Source organism: Pimephales promelas, chromosome 25 (assembly GCF_988280905.1).
Source record: "Pimephales promelas chromosome 25, fPimPro1.hap1.1, whole genome shotgun sequence".
NCBI classification, from domain to species: Eukaryota; Metazoa; Chordata; class Actinopteri; order Cypriniformes; family Leuciscidae; genus Pimephales; species Pimephales promelas.
This window is the reverse complement of record NC_142793.1, coordinates 7,477,782-7,500,210: the sequence shown is the minus strand read 5'-3', so window position 1 is coordinate 7,500,210 and position 22,429 is coordinate 7,477,782. Positions and strand designations below refer to the sequence as shown.

Sequence of the window (22,429 nt, the reverse complement as noted above, 5' to 3'; positions counted from 1 at the left end):
TGTAACAAATAATGACTTGTATATTTTCAAAGTACACTAAAGCTGATGATTCACAGAGCAACTTTTAGAGCAATTGTACTGGGCAATGTTGTCGTCAATTGTAATGAGTAAATATTACTACCGTAATCCCCTTCCCCCACCAATCTTACGATTTCTTGTTTTACTTGCGTTTTCTTTTTCCTAGCATTTTAAACCCGATTACTTTTCTTTCTTGGAGCACAAAGCATGGACAGTCAAAGCTGTTACACAGACTGTTTCTATTTGTCCTGCATATAATTTCAACAAAGAAAGTGATAGAACAGATGAGTGACACATAAATTTTATTTAAAATCCACATTTAACATTTTATTTCAAAATGTCTAAAAAAAAAAAAAAAAACAGGACAGAAACTGCTAACAGAACCTTTCTACAGCTAATTTCTGCAAACAGCAAACAGCCCTCACATAACGTCCAACAAACATGGAGAGTGTGGGATGGCCGATGCGTTCATTCCTGCAAAGTATAAAAAGAGTGTAAGAACTCAATTGATAATGGCAATCACAAATTACATAATAATCCACTGAGATTGGTAATATTAAAGGGGACTAGGCTGGAAGATTTGACCTAAAATCAAAATCCAGATTAAGAGAACATTTTACCACAATTACAACTAATGAATGATTATCTTGTACCGCAAACATGCTCAACTGTTGTAGTTGGGGTGTTTTTTGTAGTTAAATCTGTATCTGTATTGCATTTTCAAACTTCAAACAAAAATCATTAAAATTAACAAGTTAATAGATGTTTTCTCTGGAAGTATGTTGGTTTGAGGTGAAAAAAGTTAGTCTGGAGCCCTGGTGGTCACACCCCAGCGTAACAGTGTGAGAAGATGGCCTCCATTGTAGTCAGCGCTCAGTTGGTTCAGTTTGTCATTTGCTAAGTGATCGTAATAAATAATCACATAGCAGGCATGTAATTGGCTAAGGACAAAAAATCAGGAAAATGTACCGAGCCCCCCTCCTCCCCCCCCCCCCCCGATCAATATATATCACAATATCTTTTCCGCAAAATGAGAGCAAATGTTCAAAGTCAAATATAGTCTTCACTGTATAAATTATACATTGATTCTTATTAAAGCTACTATTACAGTTCTCAGTCAAGAGCAGTGAGTGATTTCCTCTGTTTTGTTGTTTAATTAACATTAAATAGATAGTTCTCCCAAAAAAAATAATTTTCATCATTTACTCTCTCAAGTTGTTTTAAACCTGAAAAAGTTTCTTTCTTCTGTTTAAGTTATATAAGTTATTTGGAAGAATGTCGGTAACCAAACAGTTGAGGTACCCCAGTGATTTCCATAGTAAATTTTTCCCTATGGAAGTCAATGGGGACCAGCAACTGTCTGGTTACCGACATTCTTCAAAATATCTTCTTTTTTGTTAAGCACAAGAAATAAATTAATACAGGTTTGGAACAACATTTACAGTGAATAAATAATGACAGAATTTTTATTTTGGGGTCAACTATCCCTTTAAGAACAAGCGGCTGCATTTTTATTATTAGGGTTACTGTCACTTTAAGACCTGTACGCAACACGTCTAATATACACGGAGCATTTGACAAGCAGATTTCTCTCAATTTTCTCGGTTTGCTTTGAATTTAGACATAACCAAATGTTTCTATGTAAACCTTGTGTGTATTTGAGAGTATTAGCGAAAACATACTCGAAAGATAACTTAGTGCAGCAACCAGGTGCTGTTAGACAAGCTTTTAGTACATGGGCACATCGGGTGTTCCCCGCAATGACATGTTTAACCGGCAAGGCTTTAAAGCACATGCAAATTAACTTTTGTGAACTCGCTGAACAGATAGCCGTTCCTCTGCGTTAATATTGGGAGTATTTGTCGCGTTGTACACTAATGCTGTTGAGACGGAGGTGTCAGGACTGCAACTGACAGAATGCACGATATAGCTGCTACATATTTCTACAAAAGCAGTCAGCAGCTTGCTTGGAGCAAGGATCATAGCGCAAATTTGAAATATATATCGATATATCGCCCAGCCCTGGTGACCTAACTGTGATGTTCTGGTCAACTAACAACGATACCAGCGCGAGAGCGACTATAGATACGAAATTGAGCAGGTGAACAAGCTGAACCAATTAGACATTCTCTGGCTGAACGCAAATACGTCCTTGTTGATACTAGATAAGTGTTTCTGGATACTTTGAAAGGAACTTTCTGTACGCACGTCAGCCAGTAATGGGTTATGTCCTCATATTCTCTCCTTTTCACTCCGGCTGCCGACACCCGTCCCCCTCTTTTTTTTTTTTTTTACAGATCTGCATGATTCACGCAGGTCACATTTTCAGGTCGGAAAATCCGGAATTCCGGATTAATCCGGAAAAATCACATCCCTGACATAGGATTACACAATCCCTTTCGTCCTATAGATGCATCCTACAAAATATTTCTATCGTTCCCAGGACAGCCCTGAAAAAATGTCACTGTTCCTACATACGTACTACGTAGCTGCAATGCTATTAACAACAATTTGCAAAGTTAAACACAAAACAAATGTTTCTACAAAAGACTAGCACAATGATTTATCTACAATTTACCATGGTTAATCCATCTCTGGCCATGGCACGTTCTTTGCGGCCACCTCCGCGGTCAGAGGCCAGGTTGAACCAACGGATGGCGTGCTGGTTAATTTCGTTATCCGATGCGCTGCTAGCAACTTGGTTCTTCCGTACAGCCTCTGTTAAGAGAGAAAGTCAATTGGTTGATGGGCACAAATTCTGAAAATTACCTCTAAGTCAAGCCAATAACCCACTGTTTTGAGAAAAGCTTTAGATGTTGCCCATGTTTACTATTGTTGGTGTGGCAGAAGACCTAATTTTGTGTAGACTTTCATTTAGTAACTCAAAACAAATGAATAACAAATCACAACTAGATTGTATTGGATCATCCTTAAATCAACCTTTTCAAGAGGAAGTGATTATGTGAATAGCCGGTTCTGTCATGACTGCAATCTATTTCAGCACTGCTATCAAAGTATTTTTTTTGGTTTTAAAGTTGCATCCCTTATATGCATTATAAGGGATTATATCCTGCATACAGGGGGGCTGGAGCCAATCCTAGCTTACAGTGGGCAAAAGGTGGGGTACACCCTGGACAGGTTGCCAGTTTAGTCCATTGCAGGGCCACACATAGTTGAACAACCACTCACACTCACATTCACACCTAAGGACAATTTAGGGACATCAATTAACCTAGCTTGCATGCCTTTGGACAGTGGGAGGAAGCCGGAGTACCCGGAGAGAACATGCAAACTCCACACAGAAAGACCGGAGCAACTGGGTTTGAACCCGCAACCTTCTTGCTGTGAGGCGACAGTGCTAATATATATATATATATATATATATATATATATATATATATATATATATATATTAGGGGTGTAACGATACACGTATTCGTATTGAACCGTTCGGTACGAGGCTTTCGGTTCGGTTTTCGGTACGCATTTTTGAAACGAACGGTTCGTTCGGTTAATTTTTCCTGCCAACCAACATTTCGTTATTCAAATGTAGGCGCGTCACGCATGGGAAGCGCATTCATAATGTAAGAGATGCTGCCGTGCGCGACCACAACATTGCCCAACATCAAATGGCAAATGTAATGTAAGCGGAACGAAGCTACTCGTTATTGTGTGGTTGTTTGGATGACGGACCGTTTATCAGTTTGGACCAATGCAGCGCGAGCCGATCTTCATCATCAGCACTGTTACTAACTGTTACTGTCACTGTCACTGTTACACCAAATCCAGTAGCCTTGAAAGAAAACATTTGAATTTGCCACTGAAGTAATAACATCGCTGCGAGATATAGTGAGAAACATTCACATTTCTCCGTTATTAACGGATCAAACAGCGCTGACGTGGAAACCAGGAAGAAACTTTGTGCCATGAATGAACTATCCAGTGTCCACAGATCAGCAATCACCAAGGATTTACTGTATAACACTACTATCTGTAAGTTTGGCAGGAATAGTAGGCTATAATGCTTTCAAGTAACATCACGTCGGCTGTATTTTGACATTATGAATACAATTGCTGCCCTCAAATGTTAATCTGAACTAAAATAAACCTTTGTTTATAACTACTACAATATTACATTTCATTTTGTCCAAAGTGCTGTTTTGTTTTATATGCTCCTAAGAAAAGTCAAGTATAGTTCCATCATTGCTCAAAGTTAAAAAAAAATCATACTTTATGATGTTAGTTTTAATAAAAATATAATAAAAAAATTAAATCAAGGAAATTTCTCTGCCATTTATTTCTTTTTGCTGTAATTGAAACGTACCGAACTGTACCGAACCGAACCATGACACAAGTGTATCGTATCAAACCGAACCGTGAATTTTGAGAACCGTTACACCTCTAATATATATATATATATTTATTTATTTTTTTTTTTTTATTGTTCTCATCTACTAGTCACCCACACATATACTACAATATGTATACTAAAATACTTACTGATCAACAGAGTTTGTGTCAGCATTTCTTTAAAACTTCTTTTCCCGTTTACTCCTTTCCAATTAATCTGTTTGGCCACTGTGTTTGAGAAAATCCTCGAAAGTACATTCCAAGTTACTCTTTTGGAGTTCTGTCCTCCTACAGCACCGAGAGCCGAAATCTGACAATACAGAAAAGCATTTTAGTTCAACAGAGACAATTGCGCAAATTGTATGTCGGTTTACTAAATCATGAAACAAACAGTACAGTAAACAACAGTTTAACTTTGAAAAAAAGGGTTACAACATTAAACTATCAATCTAAACCAGGGGTGCCCAATCCTGCTCCTGGCGATCGACTGTCCTGCACAGTTCATCTCCAACCCTAATCAAACACACCTGAATGTGATCCTAAAGACCTTAATTGGCTACTTCAGGTGTGTTTGATTAGGGTTTGAGATGAACTGTGCAGGACAGTCGATCGCCAGGAGCAGGATTGGGCACCCCTGATCTAAACGATATTCTCATTGAACATCTTGTTTTAAAGGAGCATTTCACCCATTTCAACATCAATCTTTATTGAAAGTGGATCATATATGTAGTCGAAATGTAAAATATTTTTTTTATTTGGTGCCCTCTTGACTGAGAAAAGACAGAAAATAACTTAAGGGCACATTTGTATGCAAGACAACAACTCCCACAATGCACCACATTGCACAGCTCTGCAAGCCACACCGACTAATCCAGAACAGCGCAAACAGTGAAATCACTCTTTTGTCTACAAGGTAACGTTAGCTGTCACCAGAGTTTGAAATTCATTTCCCACAAAATGTCTAGGCGAGCAGGACGAGGGTGAGGAATGTGAGAGCGGCGCAAGGCCGGTGAAGATGGCTGATATATTGATTCAGTTTCTGCAAGTGAAGTCCCACCTACTGATCTGTAATAGGCCTGTAGTGTGAGTGGGTCCCACCCCCTGAAATAAGGAGGAGCTAATGTCTCTATACTTTTCAAACCTACCCAGCTTCACCCCCTGATCCCTAAACCCACCCATACACCTACCCAACTCCACCCCTCAGATCTGACTCCACCCCTGGATCTTGTGTACTGCAATGAGGTGCTACTGGGAAAATAAGTCGAATAAACCATGACCATTCAAAAATATGACTGGGTTTCTAAAGATACAAAGCTTAATGAAAATAGGTGAAGTGTCCCTTTAAAATAAATCGATTTAATCATTTAATCGATTTAATAAGTCTATATACCACCTGGCCCTACATTGTTACCATACCATGTTTTGCTTAGCATGCGAGTTTCTAGCATCTTTAAGCCACTCCTCCAATTCTTCCACTTCAGACATGGTGGCCAGCGGAACACTGATATTTTGAGGCATCTCAGCCATAGGAGTTTCCGTCCCCATTCTTGCAGCAATGTTATTTACAGCAGCAGCCAGCTGCATCTGCTGCTCCTTGATATGTTCCAGCAAAGTTAGAATGTGCAGCTCAGCCGCTACAAAAGGAGTTAAGAAATAACTATATTAAAAGTACTACAGTGTTTCACATCTACAACGTCACACAAAGAGGAGCTGCAGAAAGCCGTGTTAGAGTCTTGTTCAGCTCACATTTATTTACATGTAAAGAGTTCAGATGCAAAAGCCTCTAAGTGCCATTTGAAATTTTGTTCTAGAATGACCATTTTTATCAAGCTTGTGTATTTAAGTTCAGTGATTTCACTTAAATGACAATTCATAGGTAATCTTCATTGTAATTTAAGTGAAATTACTGAACTTAAATATACAAGCTTGATAAAAATGATCATTTTAGAAGAAAATTTCAAATGGCACTTAGAGGCTTTTGCATCTGAACTCTTCATGTCCTCTCTGGTTTAACCATTTCAGACACGCAGACTATAACTGCAGAAAGGCTGCTGGCAGAAATATTTACAATACATCAGAAACAATCAGTTTAATGGCTCACTACCGTTAGCACTCCTCCACTGATAAACACGGCATTAGCTTTGTGGCTTATTTAGTAAAGGGCAGCTACCTGCTGAATGTTGCTGGTCTGTGGACGTAACGTATTACTATTTCATAGTCATGAAAATAAACTAAACACATTAAATGAGAAATTGTATTCAAACTTTTGGCCTGTGTGTGTGTGTGTGTGTATGTATGTGTGGATATATATACAGTAGTATATATATGCACACATACATACACACACACACACACACTATACATCATATCCTTCTATAAGTATTTTTTTTTTTTTCAAAATAGCTCATTCAAACCATGTAGTCGGTCACAGAGTTTAAAAAAAAAAATATTTTACCAGAGCAAGGAACAGGTGCAGTGCCAGTCCTCCCCAGTCTAAAAGTGGGGACAAAACAATGGCCTTGATAGTCATTTGTAAGAGGAGTGGCAGTGATCCGGCGCCTAGGACTTGAGGGTATGCGAGACGTAGGGGTAGGAACAAGTGCCACTGGACCTGAGGAGATGTAGATTGAACATATTATTTTTGCAAACAGGTGAGTACTTTGATAGGAAAAGCTTAACAAAAATACTCTATTGTGGTACCTGTGTAACTACCACGATCACATTGCCTCAGATCAGGCAGAGGTCCAGCAGAAATCTGGCATGGAGGACTTGAAGGTATGAAAGGTGGAGGGACGGGAGCAAGTGGTGCAGCCGCTGAGGAGAAGGCATTTGAAAATTTCATTATTAGGGCCCAAAAACTGACAACAGATTTTAAAACAGCCCTTGTTATCTTATAGAAGAAAATTTGCAGCATACGTATATTTAAAGAAAAAAAAAAGGAGACATTCAGAGGTTGATCAATGTAGTAGCAGAAAGTAGGTGTAAGAAAAGGTGTTACTTGAGCTGCGCAGAAGTAAGTTGACAGAAATGGACATAGGCTATGCATTACCCCTTTTCCACCAAAAAAGAACTGGTTCGGAACTGTTGCTGGTTCAAAGTTGGTTCGGAGATGGTTCAGCTTCCGTTCAGAACCTGTTTGATTTTCCACTGACTAGAGCGCCCAGGGAACGAAGTTGTTACGTCACTGTGTACGTCGCCATACGTCTTAGCTAGACACGCTTGCAAGTACAACATTACTTCGGGATTATCTCTCAAATTTAGTAAGTGTGAGTGCGCTGGGGCTGGCACGTAACTTACATTTGCAGCCTGACTATTGTATTCAATGTGCTGCGGTTCCCTGACAGCAACAGCTGGCTGTTTTGAATGAGACGACCCGGTTACTGTGAATGGGGAGCGCTTTATGAACGCGAGCAGCGCCGGGGACAGTGTGTCTGTTCGTGTGTATAAATCGCTCCGGATTATAAAGCGCATTGTCGTTTTTTGAGAAAATTAAAGACTTTATAGTGTGGAAAATATGACCCCGCACCCAAAATACTATCAAAACACTCAACTCAGCCTCTATTCTTCGTGAAAGATGGATAAAAAGAAGCAGATGAAACAAAAACATTGAAAAAATGATATACTATCCGGCCAAATCACAGAGATGTCGATTCGCACGGGACTAATATTATCACAGGACCTCGGTGTTCTATTTATAACAGCAAAACGATAGTTTAGGCGAATGTGAGAGTGTAGCGGTGGATGGAATATTTAGTTGTAATCTCACCCTCACACTCAGTCATGATTTTGTGAGACAGCTTTTCACTCAACGGGAAATCTTGTCATGTTTTTATCTCGCGAGATCTCGTCACACCCCTAGTCCCTAAGCAAGACACTCAAGCCTAGTTGCTCAAGAGGCGTATGACCTCTGAAATATATATCAATTGTCGCTTTGGATAAAAGCATCAGCTAAATGAACAAATTTAAATGATATTTCATAACTAGGGGTTGAATGATCCTACTGCAGTACAAGAACATACCAGTGAAATGAAGATGTTCAGCATGATTCGGATCTGGCAGAGGTCTAGCTGAGAAGTTAGGAGTCGGTGGAGGAATAGTTGGTGCTGGAGTGAGAGAGTGATAAGTGGGTCTTGTAAAGTCGCTTTGGATAAAAGCATCAGCTAAATGAACAAATGTAAATGATATTTCATAACCAGGGGTTGAATGATCCTACTGCAGTACAAGAACATACCAGTGAAATGAAGATGTTCAGCATGATTCGGATCTGGCAGAGGTCTAGCTGAGAAGTTAGGAGTCGGTGGGGGAATAGTTGGTGCTGGAGTGAGAGAGTGATAAGTGGGTCTTGTATTGTTCCTCTCCTCTGGCTCACTTTCAGAGTCTGTATCACCAAAGACGAGCCTAACAAACAAAGTAACCCCCCAAGCCCTAGTTAACAATGTGGCATTTGCAAAAAATACTAAAATTAGTTAAGAAAATCAAAAATAGCCCCTGCAACCAACTTTAAAATGTGAGAAATGTTGTGCTAAATGTCGATACTCAAAATATTTAATTAGTCGACACTATTAGTTTGCACTAGGAATCAGTTACTACATTGAAATGCAAGATGCAATACCATTTCTACCTTTGTCATTTGACATTCAGTGCATATAGCTATATCAGAAAAAGACTAAATGCTGTCTTGCAAAACTTCTTTGTGAGATCTCTGAATAATTGTATCTGACTGCAGTGAATGGTCTTTTGTTTTTAAATCATGTATACGTGCAAATACAAAACCTTGGCTTAATTTTTCTTTTCCTAGCTACTACTACTTCTTGTTCGTCATCTGTTTGTAGCTCCGATGTATTACAGGTCAGCGAAGCCCTCAGCTTTTCTCTGGCTTTTTGATAATCACCTGATCAGAATTGAGAAAAGATTAAATATTAGTTTATCTCTGCTGTTCTGTGTCTAAAATCACTGTTAACAATAAAGTGCATTAATAAATAAAACAATGTGTGTGTTAAAAAATAAAAAAAATTAAAAATAATAATAATAATAATTAAAAAAAAAAAAAAAAATATATATATATATATATATATATATATATATATATAAACATTTAACCCAAGTGAGCAGTAAAGACAAAATGATACAGATAATGTGTGTGTGACAGTGAGTGTGAAGTTGGCAGTTAGCTGTGAACGTAGCAATGCATGTGTGCGAGTTAAAGGGGTAGTTTTTCACTTTTCAAAAAACTTTTGCTGATAATTTACTCACCCCCGTGTCATCCAAGATGTCCATGTCTTTCTTTCTTCAGTCGAAAAGAAATTAAGGGTTTTGATGAAAACATTCCAGGATTTTTCTCCATATAATGGACTTCAATGGGAACCAAACCCGTGTCCATTCTCAAACCATAGCCTATAGTTTGGCGATAGTGATGTGTGCACTGAAACTCATTTGGACCTTGAACCGTTTGGTTCCCACTGAAGTCCATTATATGGAGAAAATCCTGGAATGTTTTCATCAAAAACCTTCATTTCTTTTCGACTGAAGAAACACATGGACATCTTGGATGACATGGGGGTGAGTAAATTATCAGCAAAAGTTTTTTTTTTTTTAAGTGAACTACTCCTTTAAGCAGTAAAGTTATAGCTGTGTAGAATGTGTAAAGCTTAGGCTGTGAATAAATGCCCCAACGCAAGACTTAAGTCAAGTCCTGATGTTAGCAACAAGCTAAAGTGGCCCAGGCTCATTATGTGCTGATATTTAAGGTCAATCAGCTATTCTCATTTTAGTGATAGCAGCTCCCTCAAGCTTCAGCTTAACTTAATGGGAGGTGTCTCTCTGACAACTAGAGAAAACTATTGTCAGACCAGCCATTTGTAGCAATTGTCACTGTAAAAATAGAAAACTATTTTTACAGTTTTTTTACATTTTTAGAAAAAACAGGAGGTTATTTCTGCAAAAAAATAAAAATACTTCTGTTTTCACATCTTTACTTTTTGCACCAAAGTATTGATTACTATCAGTATTGACAAGCAGTATCAATATCAATAAAATCCTAACAATACCCATCACTATGACAGCCTTTAACTTCAGTTTGCAGTTACACACACATATACAAACCCAGTTAGCAAGTATTTGACAATTTAATACTTAATAGGTTGAAAAGTTATGGAATAGGAACATATTAGTGCACCCTTACCAGCTCTTGAAAGGACTCGAACGTCATACATTTTCCAGTCTGATCCTGGCACCTCATGTTTTTGAACAGCTCTGTTGATGCGTTCATCGCTTTTATAGCTTGGCCACAAAGTCGCACCATCTTCAAACCATGAGTCTGATATAATATTTACAGTCTTGGACTCTGTAAATTCTGCAACTATATACATCTGAAAAGGCAAAATATGTTGTTGTTATTTTTTTAAGTTTTAAGTTCTTTTAACTCAGATTTTTTTTTTTTCTGTGTTATTTTAACCCCCCTCCACTTAAATACTATCTGTGATCATTATAGCAGCACAAGCACCGCTTGTGGAGTCTTGTTAACGACATAGCCTATCAGAAAACCAACCGGGTAGCTAATGAATTACATCTGCACTGGTGTGTTCACTGTTGTTTTATCTCGTGCTTGTAAAACACCTTTGCATAGCGAGTCAATGGCTAAGCGAGTGAGAGTGAGAGAACGGCAGAAAGTGATGTGGAAAGCGAGTAATAAGTTGTCAGTCTGGCAGTAATGTACAGAGTAGGTCACAGTCAGGGAACTACACTGCGACCAAAATGGTCTCATATGCGACCTTTTGAAACCCCATTGCGACCCTAATTTGTAATGGGTCGCAAATGTATCACTGTTAGTCAGGGTTAATTAAAATTAAAGAAAACAAATTGATCTGAAATATAGCAAATTAATTTTACATTCATTCAAGTACAATTACCAAACATATATCAAGGTCATTTTGTCTTTTTATTAATTTAATTAATAAACTATTTATATAAAACTATTTTCAGTGCACTACAAATAAACTGGTTCTATGCCTTTATTAATAAAACTTAAACAACTTAAAAATACGAGGCTTAAGAGATTTATAAAATGCCTTCTGCATTTTTGTTTTGCTTTTCACTCCATTGTACCGAAATCGTACCGAACAGTCTGAATGTCTGAACCGAGGTATGAACCCAACCGTGACTTCTGTACCGTTCCACCCCTAATCCAGTACAGGTTTCATTATTATTCATTACTATCCAGAGAGCGGCTTACTATAAATAATTTGTGCCACCAAATCATGTTTTGCCACCAGTGGAAAAGGTTAGTGTAGTTCCCTGACAGTGTGTCTGTTATTAAAAGTCTGTCTGTTGCTACACAACTACTGCAAAGTGAAGGCGATTAGCACTAGCTAACATCTTCCTGACCTTCAGACCTTCGGACTGGATGACGAGGACTGGACTACACACACAGTTTAAGGGGAAAGTACATAAACACACAATATTACCAGGGTTAAATAACCAAAATAACAGATTACGTCGGTTAGAGGCTCTGAATTTTTAGATATTCGTTAGGGATACTCACATCATTTCAATTGTGGAGTAGGTTGCTCTCCTTAATGTCTGTCCGTGTGTTAGTATTAAGTCAGTCTTAAGTCTTTTTGTCTCCCACTTCTCAGCTCCTCAAACTCACTTCTAAGCCACCACCACACCTATGCCCTATCACTATGACTATGCAAAAAGGGCATGACAACAAACCTATCTTTATAAGGTAGGAGCACACACTTATGAGATATCTCTGATGCTTTGGCCACCTTAAATGGCCCTGTTGGTTGAGTGACAATAAATACTTTGAGAAAATCAGAACTCAGGGGGTAGCTGAAGAAATTTCCCATGTTTGTAAAAACTTTATATACTACATGAATTTCTTCTGCTGTTTGAATGATGTTGTATATCCCACATATATCTCTGCCTATAGCAAAAACATTGTCACCTGTGGAAACTTTCATTTGCCATTTTTCTGTGTGTAGCTCTCTGTATTGTGCTTCTGCCTGAAGGCCATCAGGAACAGGTCCAACATAATGTTGCTTTTTTAAACCCTTACAAGGCAACTCAATGCTGCAAATATTTTGAACCTCTGATAACCTTCTTATTATCTGAGCAAGTGGAAATTCCGGCTTTCTTACAAACCTCTTTAGTTTATGGAGGTAATTCTCATACGGAAAGGCAGAGATAGAGTCCAAACAACCATGTAGCTGTACATCTGCAGATAAGTGGACCAAAGCATGCACATTATAAACAACTGCATCTCTGCCATACAGCTCCCCAAAGTGACTTACAAACATGGTGAGCAAAGTGTTTGCATAATTACTATACACCAAGCAGAGCTTTGGACTGACAAGGATGCAAATACCTGTATATAACAACATAAAGTTGTTGTATACATTACTGTCTACATATGGTGCCAGAACAACAGGGCCTGTATACAGGAGAAATTGTCTTAACTCAGTTGCTTTCCAACGATCTAGCTCTCTGAGGGATCTTGGTTTCCTTGCAAACTCTGCTGGAATATAAGAACGCATCCGAGTTAGACTTTCTGAAATCCTGTCAACAAGACTAGAGGACAAACGAAACTTCAAAGGGCCCCTCATCCAAATATTTAACAGTCGACGCATTACACCTAAACATGCAAGGTGCATGTAATCTAGGGGGAACTGAGTTACCATACCAACATCTAAGTCAGAAAATCCATGTGGTCCTCTATGATGATGGCCCTCATCAGCCCTCTCTGAAAATGATGAGTCAGTCCGTAACATGTAATCATTAATGGGGTATGTCATTCGCTTGTTAATGTAAACACCTGGCTGGCAACATTTATCACATCCATGGTATCCGTTGTGAGCCTTTGTGTTTTTTACAAATGCCCTAGCAGGTGTATCACACACCACAGAATCCAGTTTGATGAACACCTTTTTCCCTTTGAAATCAAATCCTCTCTGCAGCTGCTGTAGCTCATGAGTGAAGTCTTGCAAAAAATCATTGGCAGCATTTGGTTTTTTTACACCACAAAAAATGCCAATTACAGCAGGTTCCTTCATTGGAACACTTAAAAGAAGTCCTAAAATAGGCCACAACTGCATATTTGTGCTTTTAAAAAGTGGTAGCCCATCAATATTAATCTGCAGCCTAAATGTAAAGCCATCAGCAACACTGACAATCAGTTGAGTTAAGGTGTTATAAAGCGCTTTCAGGATACCTCTATAATGATAAAACCCACCACATTTTTCTTGGATTCTGTAGTCCATTTTGGTTTTGAGAATAGTCCTAGCATCTTTGGGCAGTTCTGGGTGGTACACCCTCAACAAACTAAGAAGAGCTGTGAGTGCTACTAAAGAAACACTGAACTGGATAGCCCAACTGGCCAAGCTGTCCAAAAGGCTCACATGCTCATTTAATTCTTCTGCATCAGACTCTGAAACAAGTTCTCCCTCTGCCCATTCTATGTCTGTGTGGCCATCTGAATTGTCAGAGTCACTAGAGTCACAGTCATCATCATCATCAGCCTCACTGGTGGTGTGAGAATCATTGTTGTCATCAGCCTCACTGGTAGCGCAACAGTTGTTGTTGCTATCGTTGTCATCGGTGTTGTGACAGGTGTCTACTTTGTTTGCTACTGTCTGCTCTGATGTTAACTGACAGTCTTCAGCAATTTCATGGAGTCGTTTTTCGAGTGAAAAACGGGCCCTTCGCCTGACTCCAGAGCTTGTTAATAGAGGTTGACTCCTTTTCATCTTGTCTCTAAATAAGATTTTTTGTGACAAAAAAAAAAAAAGAATGAACCATCACAGTGTACTGGCAGGGTTCCCCAAGTAAAATGTATGAATTTGTAAGACCTTTATAATACCACTTAGAAAATAATTTAATGCCAAATTCACAGTATGAAGGATTTAATGGAAAATCTGTATGGATTTGAAGCCCTAGATTTACCAAGTACTTGAATTTACTAAACATCTTATTATTCATTGTTAATACACAATAACATTGTTGTATTAAGGGCACCCACCCACCCTTCCATGGCCTCACAAAACACCTTTAGGTTACAAAAATGTTGAACTAAAGCTAATCAGTTTTCTTTCCTGAAAATTGACTATTCGTGCCAGAGCACATGCACACTCTACAGTCAACATCGTCAAGTAATCACACATCAGCTGATTTCCTGTCAGCTCTTTGGTACAATTAACTTCACCACCAATCTCCTCCTGTAACTGTCTTCACATTACGCTATAGGAGAACCACATACAACATATCAAATTGGCTCGGAGTTGATGAATTTAGCTCGAGGATACACACAACATCCAGTTTTCAAAATAAGTTGCCTTTATAAAACGGTTAGTTCCAATCATTGATTCTGAATGGTCAATAGCTGTGCTTTATTCACGATGAAACACGGCTATGACCGCTTCACCCAACGGTTCTATTTATCACTGCGCCCTTAGCAACACCCTTAGCAACCACACATATCAACATAAACATAGAAAAAAAACTTAAGGATTAAAAAGGCTAAAATGTTGAAAGTTAATTTCGAATTGCTACGTGGCATGACGATGGATAAGTGGTTTGAGGAACAATTTGGAGAGACTTTTACAAATACGAACCATCATGCTGAAGTGCTGAAATGTAACATTGATACATTTGAGAAAAATACCATGCAGCAAACCCATCAGCCTCTAGACAAAACAAAACATTTCTTACAGCTCCTGACAGATATTTAACATAAGCTTAACATTAACCTAGCACACTAAGTTATATCCCTCGGAAAACGACCCAAATATGGCCAGCCGTTTTAACATTTAATCATTTTAACCTACTAGTCTCTATTTTCATGCTACTAGTACTTATTTTTTAGATTCTAGTATCTATTCCATTAAGTACTAGTACTTATTCAGTAGCTACTAGTGCTTATTCTTTAGATACTAGTGCCTTTTCTTTAGATACTAGTACTTATTCATTAGATACTAGTTCTTATTCATTAGATGCTAGTCCTTATTTATTAGATACCAGTGCTTTTTTATTAGTTAATAGTACTTATTCATTAGATACTAGTATTTATTTATTAGATACTAGTACCTATTAAATTGATACTAGTACTTATTTCAATAGTGACTAGTAACTATTCTTTTGTTACTAGTAACAGTTTTTTTTTTTGCCATTGACTTCTATGGGGATCTGTCATATACTAGTATATTAGATACTAGTAGTTATTCATTAGGTACTAGTGCCTATTCAATAGATACTAGTACCTATTAAATAGATACTAGTACCTATTAAATAGATACTCATATTTATACATTAGCTACTAGTACTTATTCAATAGATACTAGTACTTATTCATTAGATACTAGTACTTATTCTTTAGATACTAGTACATATTCAATAGATACTAGTACCTATTTATTAGATACTAGTATTTATTCCAAATGCTACTAGTAAGAATTTTTATTTTACTAGTAAGATTTTTAATTGAACTCTACAGTGGCCGTTCTGACTAGTCATAACATAAGACTAGTAAAAAAGCAGTTGTGTAAAACTAGTAAAATAAAAATTCTTACTAGTAACATTTGGAATAAATACTAGTATCTAATAAATAGGTACTAGTATCTATTGAATAAGTACTAGTATCTAATTAATACGTACTAGTATCTAATAAATATGTACTAGTATCTAATGAATAAGTACTAGTATCTAATGAACAAGTACTAGTATCTATTTAATAGGTACTAGTATCAATTTAATAGGTACTAGTATCTAAAAAATAAGTACTAGTATCTAATGTATATGTACTAGTCACAATATGAATAGTTGATATCTGAATGACAGAACCCCATAGAAGTCAATGGCAAAAAAAAATTTATTTGTTACTAGTCACAAAAGAATAGTCAGTCACTATCACAATAAGTACTAGTATCTATTTAATAGGTACTAGTATCTAATATCAAATAATAAGTAAAAAGAAGTACTAGTATCAAATAATAAGTACTAGTATCTAATGAATAAGTACTAGTATCTAATAAAAAAGAACTAGTATCTAAGTATCTTTAAAAAGGTACTAGTACCTAAAGAATCAACACTAGTATCTAAAGAAAAGGCACTAGTATTTAAAGAATAAAAGCTATTGAATAAGTACTAGTACTTAATGGAATAGTATCTAAAATATAAGTACTAGTAGCATGAAAATAGAGACTAGTAGGTTAAAATGATTAAATGTTAAGTGGCTTGCCATAACCCAAATAAATATCCAAAATGAATCAGGCACTGCTCCTCAACCATATAATACCACGGCGGGATTTCATACAAAGTCAACGAAAAGAAACGGAGAGATGCGTTTTCCCGCCCATAGACCTTATATTTGTCATAATTTGACAGTGAACTTAGTAAAGAATTAATTTACACCTATGAATTAACTTATAATTAATGTCAGATGAAAATTCTAATTTTTTCTGGCTTTGATTTTAATACTTTACCTATCATAACTTCATAATTTTGTGCTTTACCATAGCAGGATATGGATTTAAAAAATAAATAAAATCAAAGCCGGAAAAAAATACTTTAGTTAACTTAACTTACCCTATTAATCCGGGGCTCTCGCAGCCAGGGGTGAAGAAAATATTGAACCTAAAAAGGAAGATGCTGTTAATTAACGTTAGTGCTGTTCAAAACTACAACATCATTGTAAGTTAACTAACGTTAAACAGCATTAATGTTTAAGCTAGCTACACACAAAGTTGTTTATTAATGCTAGCTATCAGTTCATTCAGTTAACGTTAGCAACCTGTTAATTTAGCTAACCCAGCTAAAAAGCGTACGGTGATCTCTATAGCCATCGTAAGAAGTTAAAACCCGGTCAAAACTTTCCGAAATGTTGATAACAAACATGTTTACTATTACACCGCTATTAAAAACAAGCACACTAAACTGTTTGACTGTTTTATCGTTCAACTTACCGTTATAAACTCTTTACACACGGAGCTTGCAGTCCGAAGATCCAAATGACAGTTCGCGCGTTCGTTCCAACGGCCCCGGGCCAGAACAACAACGATTCCGCCGACTGACTTCTGATCTGGAATGAACCGGTTAAAAAAAAAAAAAAAAAAAAGGAAAAAAATTCGCGCGCTCGTTCCGACGAGTCCGGGCCAGAACTATTATGATTCCGCCGACTGATAGATGTTCACGCCTACTCCCGATGTACACAGACTACATGCGGGCCGTATCTGGAATGGGGCAGTAAAACGGACGTGACTGTTACACGGATTTGCCGGTTTGGAGGCGGATCCGGCCCAGAGTCAGCTGCTATCTGGGGAGTCTCGATTTCTGTTGGTAGAGTCAGAATTTGTCGTAAACCGAATGAGAACATGATCCATCATGCCTTGTTCCCACTGTGCAGGCTGGTGGTGGTGGTGTAATGGTGTGGGGGATGTTTTCTTGGCACACTTTACCCCCTTAGTGCCAATTGGGCATCGTTTAAATGCCACGGCCTACCTGAGCATTGTTTCTGACCATGTCCATCCCTTTATGGCCACCATGTCCCCATCCTCTGATGGCTACTTCCAGCAGGATAATGCACCATGTCACAAAGCTGGAATCATTTCAAGGTAACACTTTAAAATAATGGTCAGTAGTTAACAAGTATCCATGCAGAAAGTAATAGGTAGTACTGCATTAACACTGAAGTTAATACTATTAACTAATATGGAAGCAATATTAACTGAGCATTAAGTAATAGGTAATTTAGTACAAAGGTAGTTCCTTGGTATTTGATTATTACTAAAGAAATATATCCTCATTGAGAACTACTTGTGAACTAAGAAATAATAACCAATTAATTACTAATCACAAAAGTAACATGTCTAAAAAGTGAACAATTGTGGGGGTTTTATACTCTTAACATGGTCATAACATTTCAGAAGCACGTGCCTCAAATGGGTTCTTTGTGGAAACCAGTTTATGAAGTTTATATATCCCCTAAATACATTAGCTAGGTTGAGATCGTGACCTCTACTCTTGCCAGGATGGACGCATGTTCTCTGTTTATTTAAAACTTAAACATAAAATAATCCTAATAAAGACAGTTTTTAAAAATAAACCTTAAATAATTAGGAAGTGATGCTGACACTCTCATGATTGGATTAGTTCACTATTATGAGCTCTATTGAATGTCAGTCACATATATCTCCGACTCGTCCTGATCTCTCTTCGGTCTCGTCGTGAGCTCACAGTCTACAGCAGCTTTTGCATTCAGAGTGTGTTTTATATGATCAACACACACTTCACTCCAATGTGTTTATAGCTCTATGAACTGAACATGACATCATCAAGAGCTCTTCTTCATCAACCAACAAACATGACTTTCAGCATCATCTTCCTCTCTGGCAGTGTTTAGTCCAGGTTTGAAGAATGATTTATGATTGTGTTTTCTCACACTAATAACACTATATATTTACAATCTACAACAATCTTGTGTTTATGAAGAGAATGAGTCAGTGTTTTAATATAATCATCATGTTTTAGGTGTAATATATAATCAATCAAACTGAACACACTGCATTTGGTTAATTAAAACATTTTAAATATATTTTTATATTTTAAACACCTTCATTTGCAGAAGTGAAAGTGTTCCAGTCCAGATGATGTGACCAATCAGAGAGTGAGACTGAAAGCCCATTTGCATTGTCAGGGTGGAGTGATTGTGATCTCTCAGAATAGAGCAGCTCTGTCTCCAGAGACCATGTTCAAACCCCAAGAGCTTTATTTGACATTTACTGCCACATCAACCTTCTGAAAAGCTCCTGCATCTTCATCTGTTAGTTGAATGATGTTGTCAGACACAAAGTGAACTTGTTGAGAAGCTTTATTGAATGTTGCAGCAAACACACACACACACACACACTGTTTGAGTATTGAGTTGTAAAGCACTCCAGCTGCAGCACTAGACTCATGTGAATCCTGCCTGACACAGGACACTCAGATACGGCTCATCTTCAGGAGAGAAACATCAGCACTCAGAGCTCTTGTGGAACGAGACCTCATGAGGAGCTCCATCATGTGTTACTCTGCAGACGTACAGCTCTCCCTCTTCCCAGCATGCTTTGCTGAGGGTCAGGACGCTACTGCGGCTGTAGCGGCCGTCCTGCTGGCTCTCTGCGCTGGTCAGAACCCCCTCGGTGACCTCTGACCCGTCCAGTGTCCAGCTCACCAGCGCCCCCTGTGGAGAGTAAGAGCTGAGCAGGCAGAGCAGTGCGGCTGAGTCTCCAGAGATCTGCAGAGAAGAGGGCGGCAGCAGAGACACTGAGGGCTTCACTGTGGGACCAGCTGCAGGAGACACACACACACACACACACACACACACACACCGCATCAATCAAACTAAACATCGGAATACACAGACTGCTTTAATTCAATTTAATTGGATATCCCAAAAGTTAGTTTGTATTCAAGTGAGATATTCAACAAATAAAAAACTCAATGTAAAAGTTTGACTCAAGCTCACATAAAAAGAAATGTATATAACTTATAAGAACTAGAAAACAACGTCTGTGTTTGTATTATAAAGCACTGAATTATAAGCACAACATGAGCAAAAGAGATTCAGTATCATTGACTGAACTACAGAAAGGAGCAACATTTACATTCTGATGTCAAATCTCTTTTTACATGTATGATTTCTACAATAAAAGATGAACTAAATATGAACTCAGTGTAGAAATAAATGAAGGAAAAACAAACCTGTAATAAACTGAATAAACTCATAGTGAGACGCAGTATAGAGATATGCTTAGAATTGTATTGATTTAGTTGAAAGGAATAATGCTATTCTGATAATAATAACATTGTTTTAGATTAAATAATTATACAAAAATATCAGTAACACTTTAATTAAAGCCTTTATACATATTGCATTATAAAGGTATTTTTAATGTATTAATTATATATTGTTTTACATATTATAATGCATGTATGATCTCATCAATAATTGTAACCAAGGCTTTAACACATTATAATATTATCTATTCATTTTCACACTCATGACAAACAACCAATTTCAGATGAAACAAAGAATTTTAAGTATTATAATCCATTTTAAATGTGGTTGCAATTATTTAAGAAAATATATACTGCATTATAACATACATTATGAAAACCTTTAAGGTGTATCGTACATTAAAGCTTGAAGTAAAGTTTTACCACAATATCTAATCATCAAAATAACCATTTATTATTAATAAATGTTGTTCTTGTTTCAACTGTAAAACACTTTCTGAAATCAAAATTGTATTTATGTTTTAAATATGTAATTAAAAAGACTTACATCTGATCACCAGTTTAGTTCCTCCACCGAATGTGTACCACAGTGATCCAATCTAATGAAACACTCGTACAAAAACCTCTATTCCACTCGAGTGAACACACACTCCAGCAGAGAGAGAGAAACAACACTTCAACACACTGATATTAGAAGATCCTCAGCTCTTCTCAACACTCACTCATTCAGATTTGACTAAATGCTTTCTGATATAACACTGTTTAAAGAAATATATGGGATGAGCTGTGACCTCTGAGGTGACCTTTGACCTCTTTGATCATGTGGAGTTTCTGATAATGATGCTTCTGTTCTTCATATGCAGATCAATCATCATGATTGACAGAAAAACCTGCAGCTTCACACTTCAATCTTCAGTGAGAATCTGTTCAAATAATGACTTTATTGAATATTAGAGCCAAAGTCAATAGAAAGTGTGACAATGAAGATCTCAAAGTTGTGTTTTGCATGTTTTCATATTCAAGGTGTGTTATAAAAGTATCTGGACTGGTTCTGAATCTCATGAAACGTGAACAAGCTCTAATATGTGTCCATCTTTAACAGCCTGTTTCTTCTCCATCTGATGATTTCAGACACACATGAGGCTTCATGATAGATGGAGTGACACCATGAACTCTGATTAGAGATTCACAATCAGTCCTGATACTTTCTGAACACACTCATGATTCATGATCTTACTTTAGTGATGGCGCTTCATCTAGTGGAAGTGTAGCAGTGATGATGGTCACATGACTGAATATGGACACAGAGATGGACGTTCATCTGCACATCCTCAGTGTCTCAGGAGTCACAATAAACACACTAAATAAAGTCATGATTGTGTAACTCTAGTGTATATGAGTGTGTTGTCAGCACAAGCTGTTGTAAATCCTGCCCACTTCTTTGCATTGTCAGCACATGCTTCAGTGCTCTGAGAGTGTTTATAGTGCTGTGAGTTTAACACTTCATGACTGAGAGCAGAACACACACACTCTTCATCATCACACAAGACTAAACTACAACTATGAACAACATCGGCATCTTCATCTGGACCATTGCACTGTTTATTCAAGGTTTGTGTAAAACAGGTTTTACAACAATTATTAGTTCTCTTAAAATGTGAAAAATATATTAATCATTTTTGTTTGTTTTCTTCCAGAGTGTAGAGGACAGATCACTGTAACTCAGAGTCCATCAATATCAGCAGTTCAACCAGGAGAACAAGTCAGAATAAACTGTAAAACCAGCAGTGATGTGTATCTGTGGAGTGTTCATTACTTAGCCTGGTATCAGCAGAAACCTGGAGAAGCTCCTAAACTCCTGATATATTATACATCAACCCTTAATACTGGAACTCCATCTAGATTCAGTGGCAGTGGATCTGGCAGTGATTTTACTCTGAGCATCAGTGGAGTCCAGACTGAAGATACAGGAGATTATTACTGTCAGAGTTTACACTGGATCAACAGTCAGTATGTGTTCACACAGTGATAAAGAGTCGTACAAAAACCTCTGTCAGTCAGACGTCACAGTGACTGCACTGATACAGCTGAGAGAAACTGCAGCTGCTGATGGAGGATCACACACTACACAATATCAAACCTTTCACACACTTTATTCATTTATTAGGATGTAAGTAAACATGTAACAAATAATGTAATATCTCTTACTAAAATGGACACACATGTGGAGTGTACGGATCTCCAATGTTTGGCATAAAATGTGGTTAATAGTGGATAATTTGACGCGCTT

General features: G+C 37.5%; 2 protein-coding genes, 1 pseudogene and 1 gene segment (V, D, J or C); 1 reads left to right on the top strand and 3 right to left on the bottom strand.

Moving 5' to 3' along the window:
• Positions 1–378: 378 nt before the first annotated feature.
• Positions 379–10,419, bottom strand: LOC120461499 (uncharacterized). Its single transcript, XM_089127371.1, has 9 exons — positions 10,416–10,419; positions 8,600–8,824; positions 8,388–8,471; positions 7,069–7,182; positions 6,824–6,979; positions 5,785–6,002; positions 4,519–4,678; positions 2,597–2,736; positions 379–492 (listed from the first exon to the last, which is right to left on the bottom strand). The coding sequence occupies exons 1-9, from the start codon at positions 10,417–10,419 to the stop codon at positions 487–489; spliced, it is 1,107 nt and encodes a 368-aa protein (XP_088983497.1). The 3' UTR covers positions 379–486.
• Positions 10,420–11,731: 1,312 nt separating this feature from the next.
• LOC148965016 (uncharacterized) lies at positions 11,732–14,157 on the bottom strand. Its single transcript, XM_089127370.1, has 2 exons — positions 12,243–14,157; positions 11,732–11,785 (listed from the first exon to the last, which is right to left on the bottom strand). The coding sequence occupies exons 1-2, from the start codon at positions 14,112–14,114 to the stop codon at positions 11,732–11,734; spliced, it is 1,926 nt and encodes a 641-aa protein (XP_088983496.1). The 5' UTR covers positions 14,115–14,157.
• Positions 14,158–19,372: 5,215 nt separating this feature from the next.
• LOC148965015 (immunoglobulin lambda constant 7 pseudogene) lies at positions 19,373–20,961 on the bottom strand (annotated as a pseudogene).
• A 722-nt stretch (positions 20,962–21,683) lies between these two features.
• On the top strand, positions 21,684–22,277 carry LOC148965014 (immunoglobulin kappa variable 4-1-like). The segment is given in 2 exon segments: positions 21,684–21,750; positions 21,837–22,277. Coding segments are annotated over 2 exon segments (381 nt in total).
• The last annotated feature ends 152 nt before the right edge of the window (positions 22,278–22,429 follow it).

Bases quoted from the DNA above. Each gene is read 5' to 3' on its own strand.
- LOC148965016 (XM_089127370.1), bottom strand. From the start codon at position 14,114: ATGAAAAGGAGTCAACCTCTATTAACAAGCTCTGGAGTCAGGCGAAGG. The intron at 11,786-12,242 runs GTAGTATATAAA...CTGTGTGTGTAG, and splicing joins AAACAGCAGAAGAAATTCAT to TCCAGTCCTCGTCATCCAGT.
- LOC120461499 (XM_089127371.1), bottom strand. The intron at 6,003-6,823 runs GTAAAATATTTT...CTCCTTTTGTAG, and splicing joins TGCACCTGTTCCTTGCTCTG to CGGCTGAGCTGCACATTCTA. The intron at 4,679-5,784 runs GTATGGTAACAA...CTGTATTGTCAG, and splicing joins CGCATGCTAAGCAAAACATG to ATTTCGGCTCTCGGTGCTGT.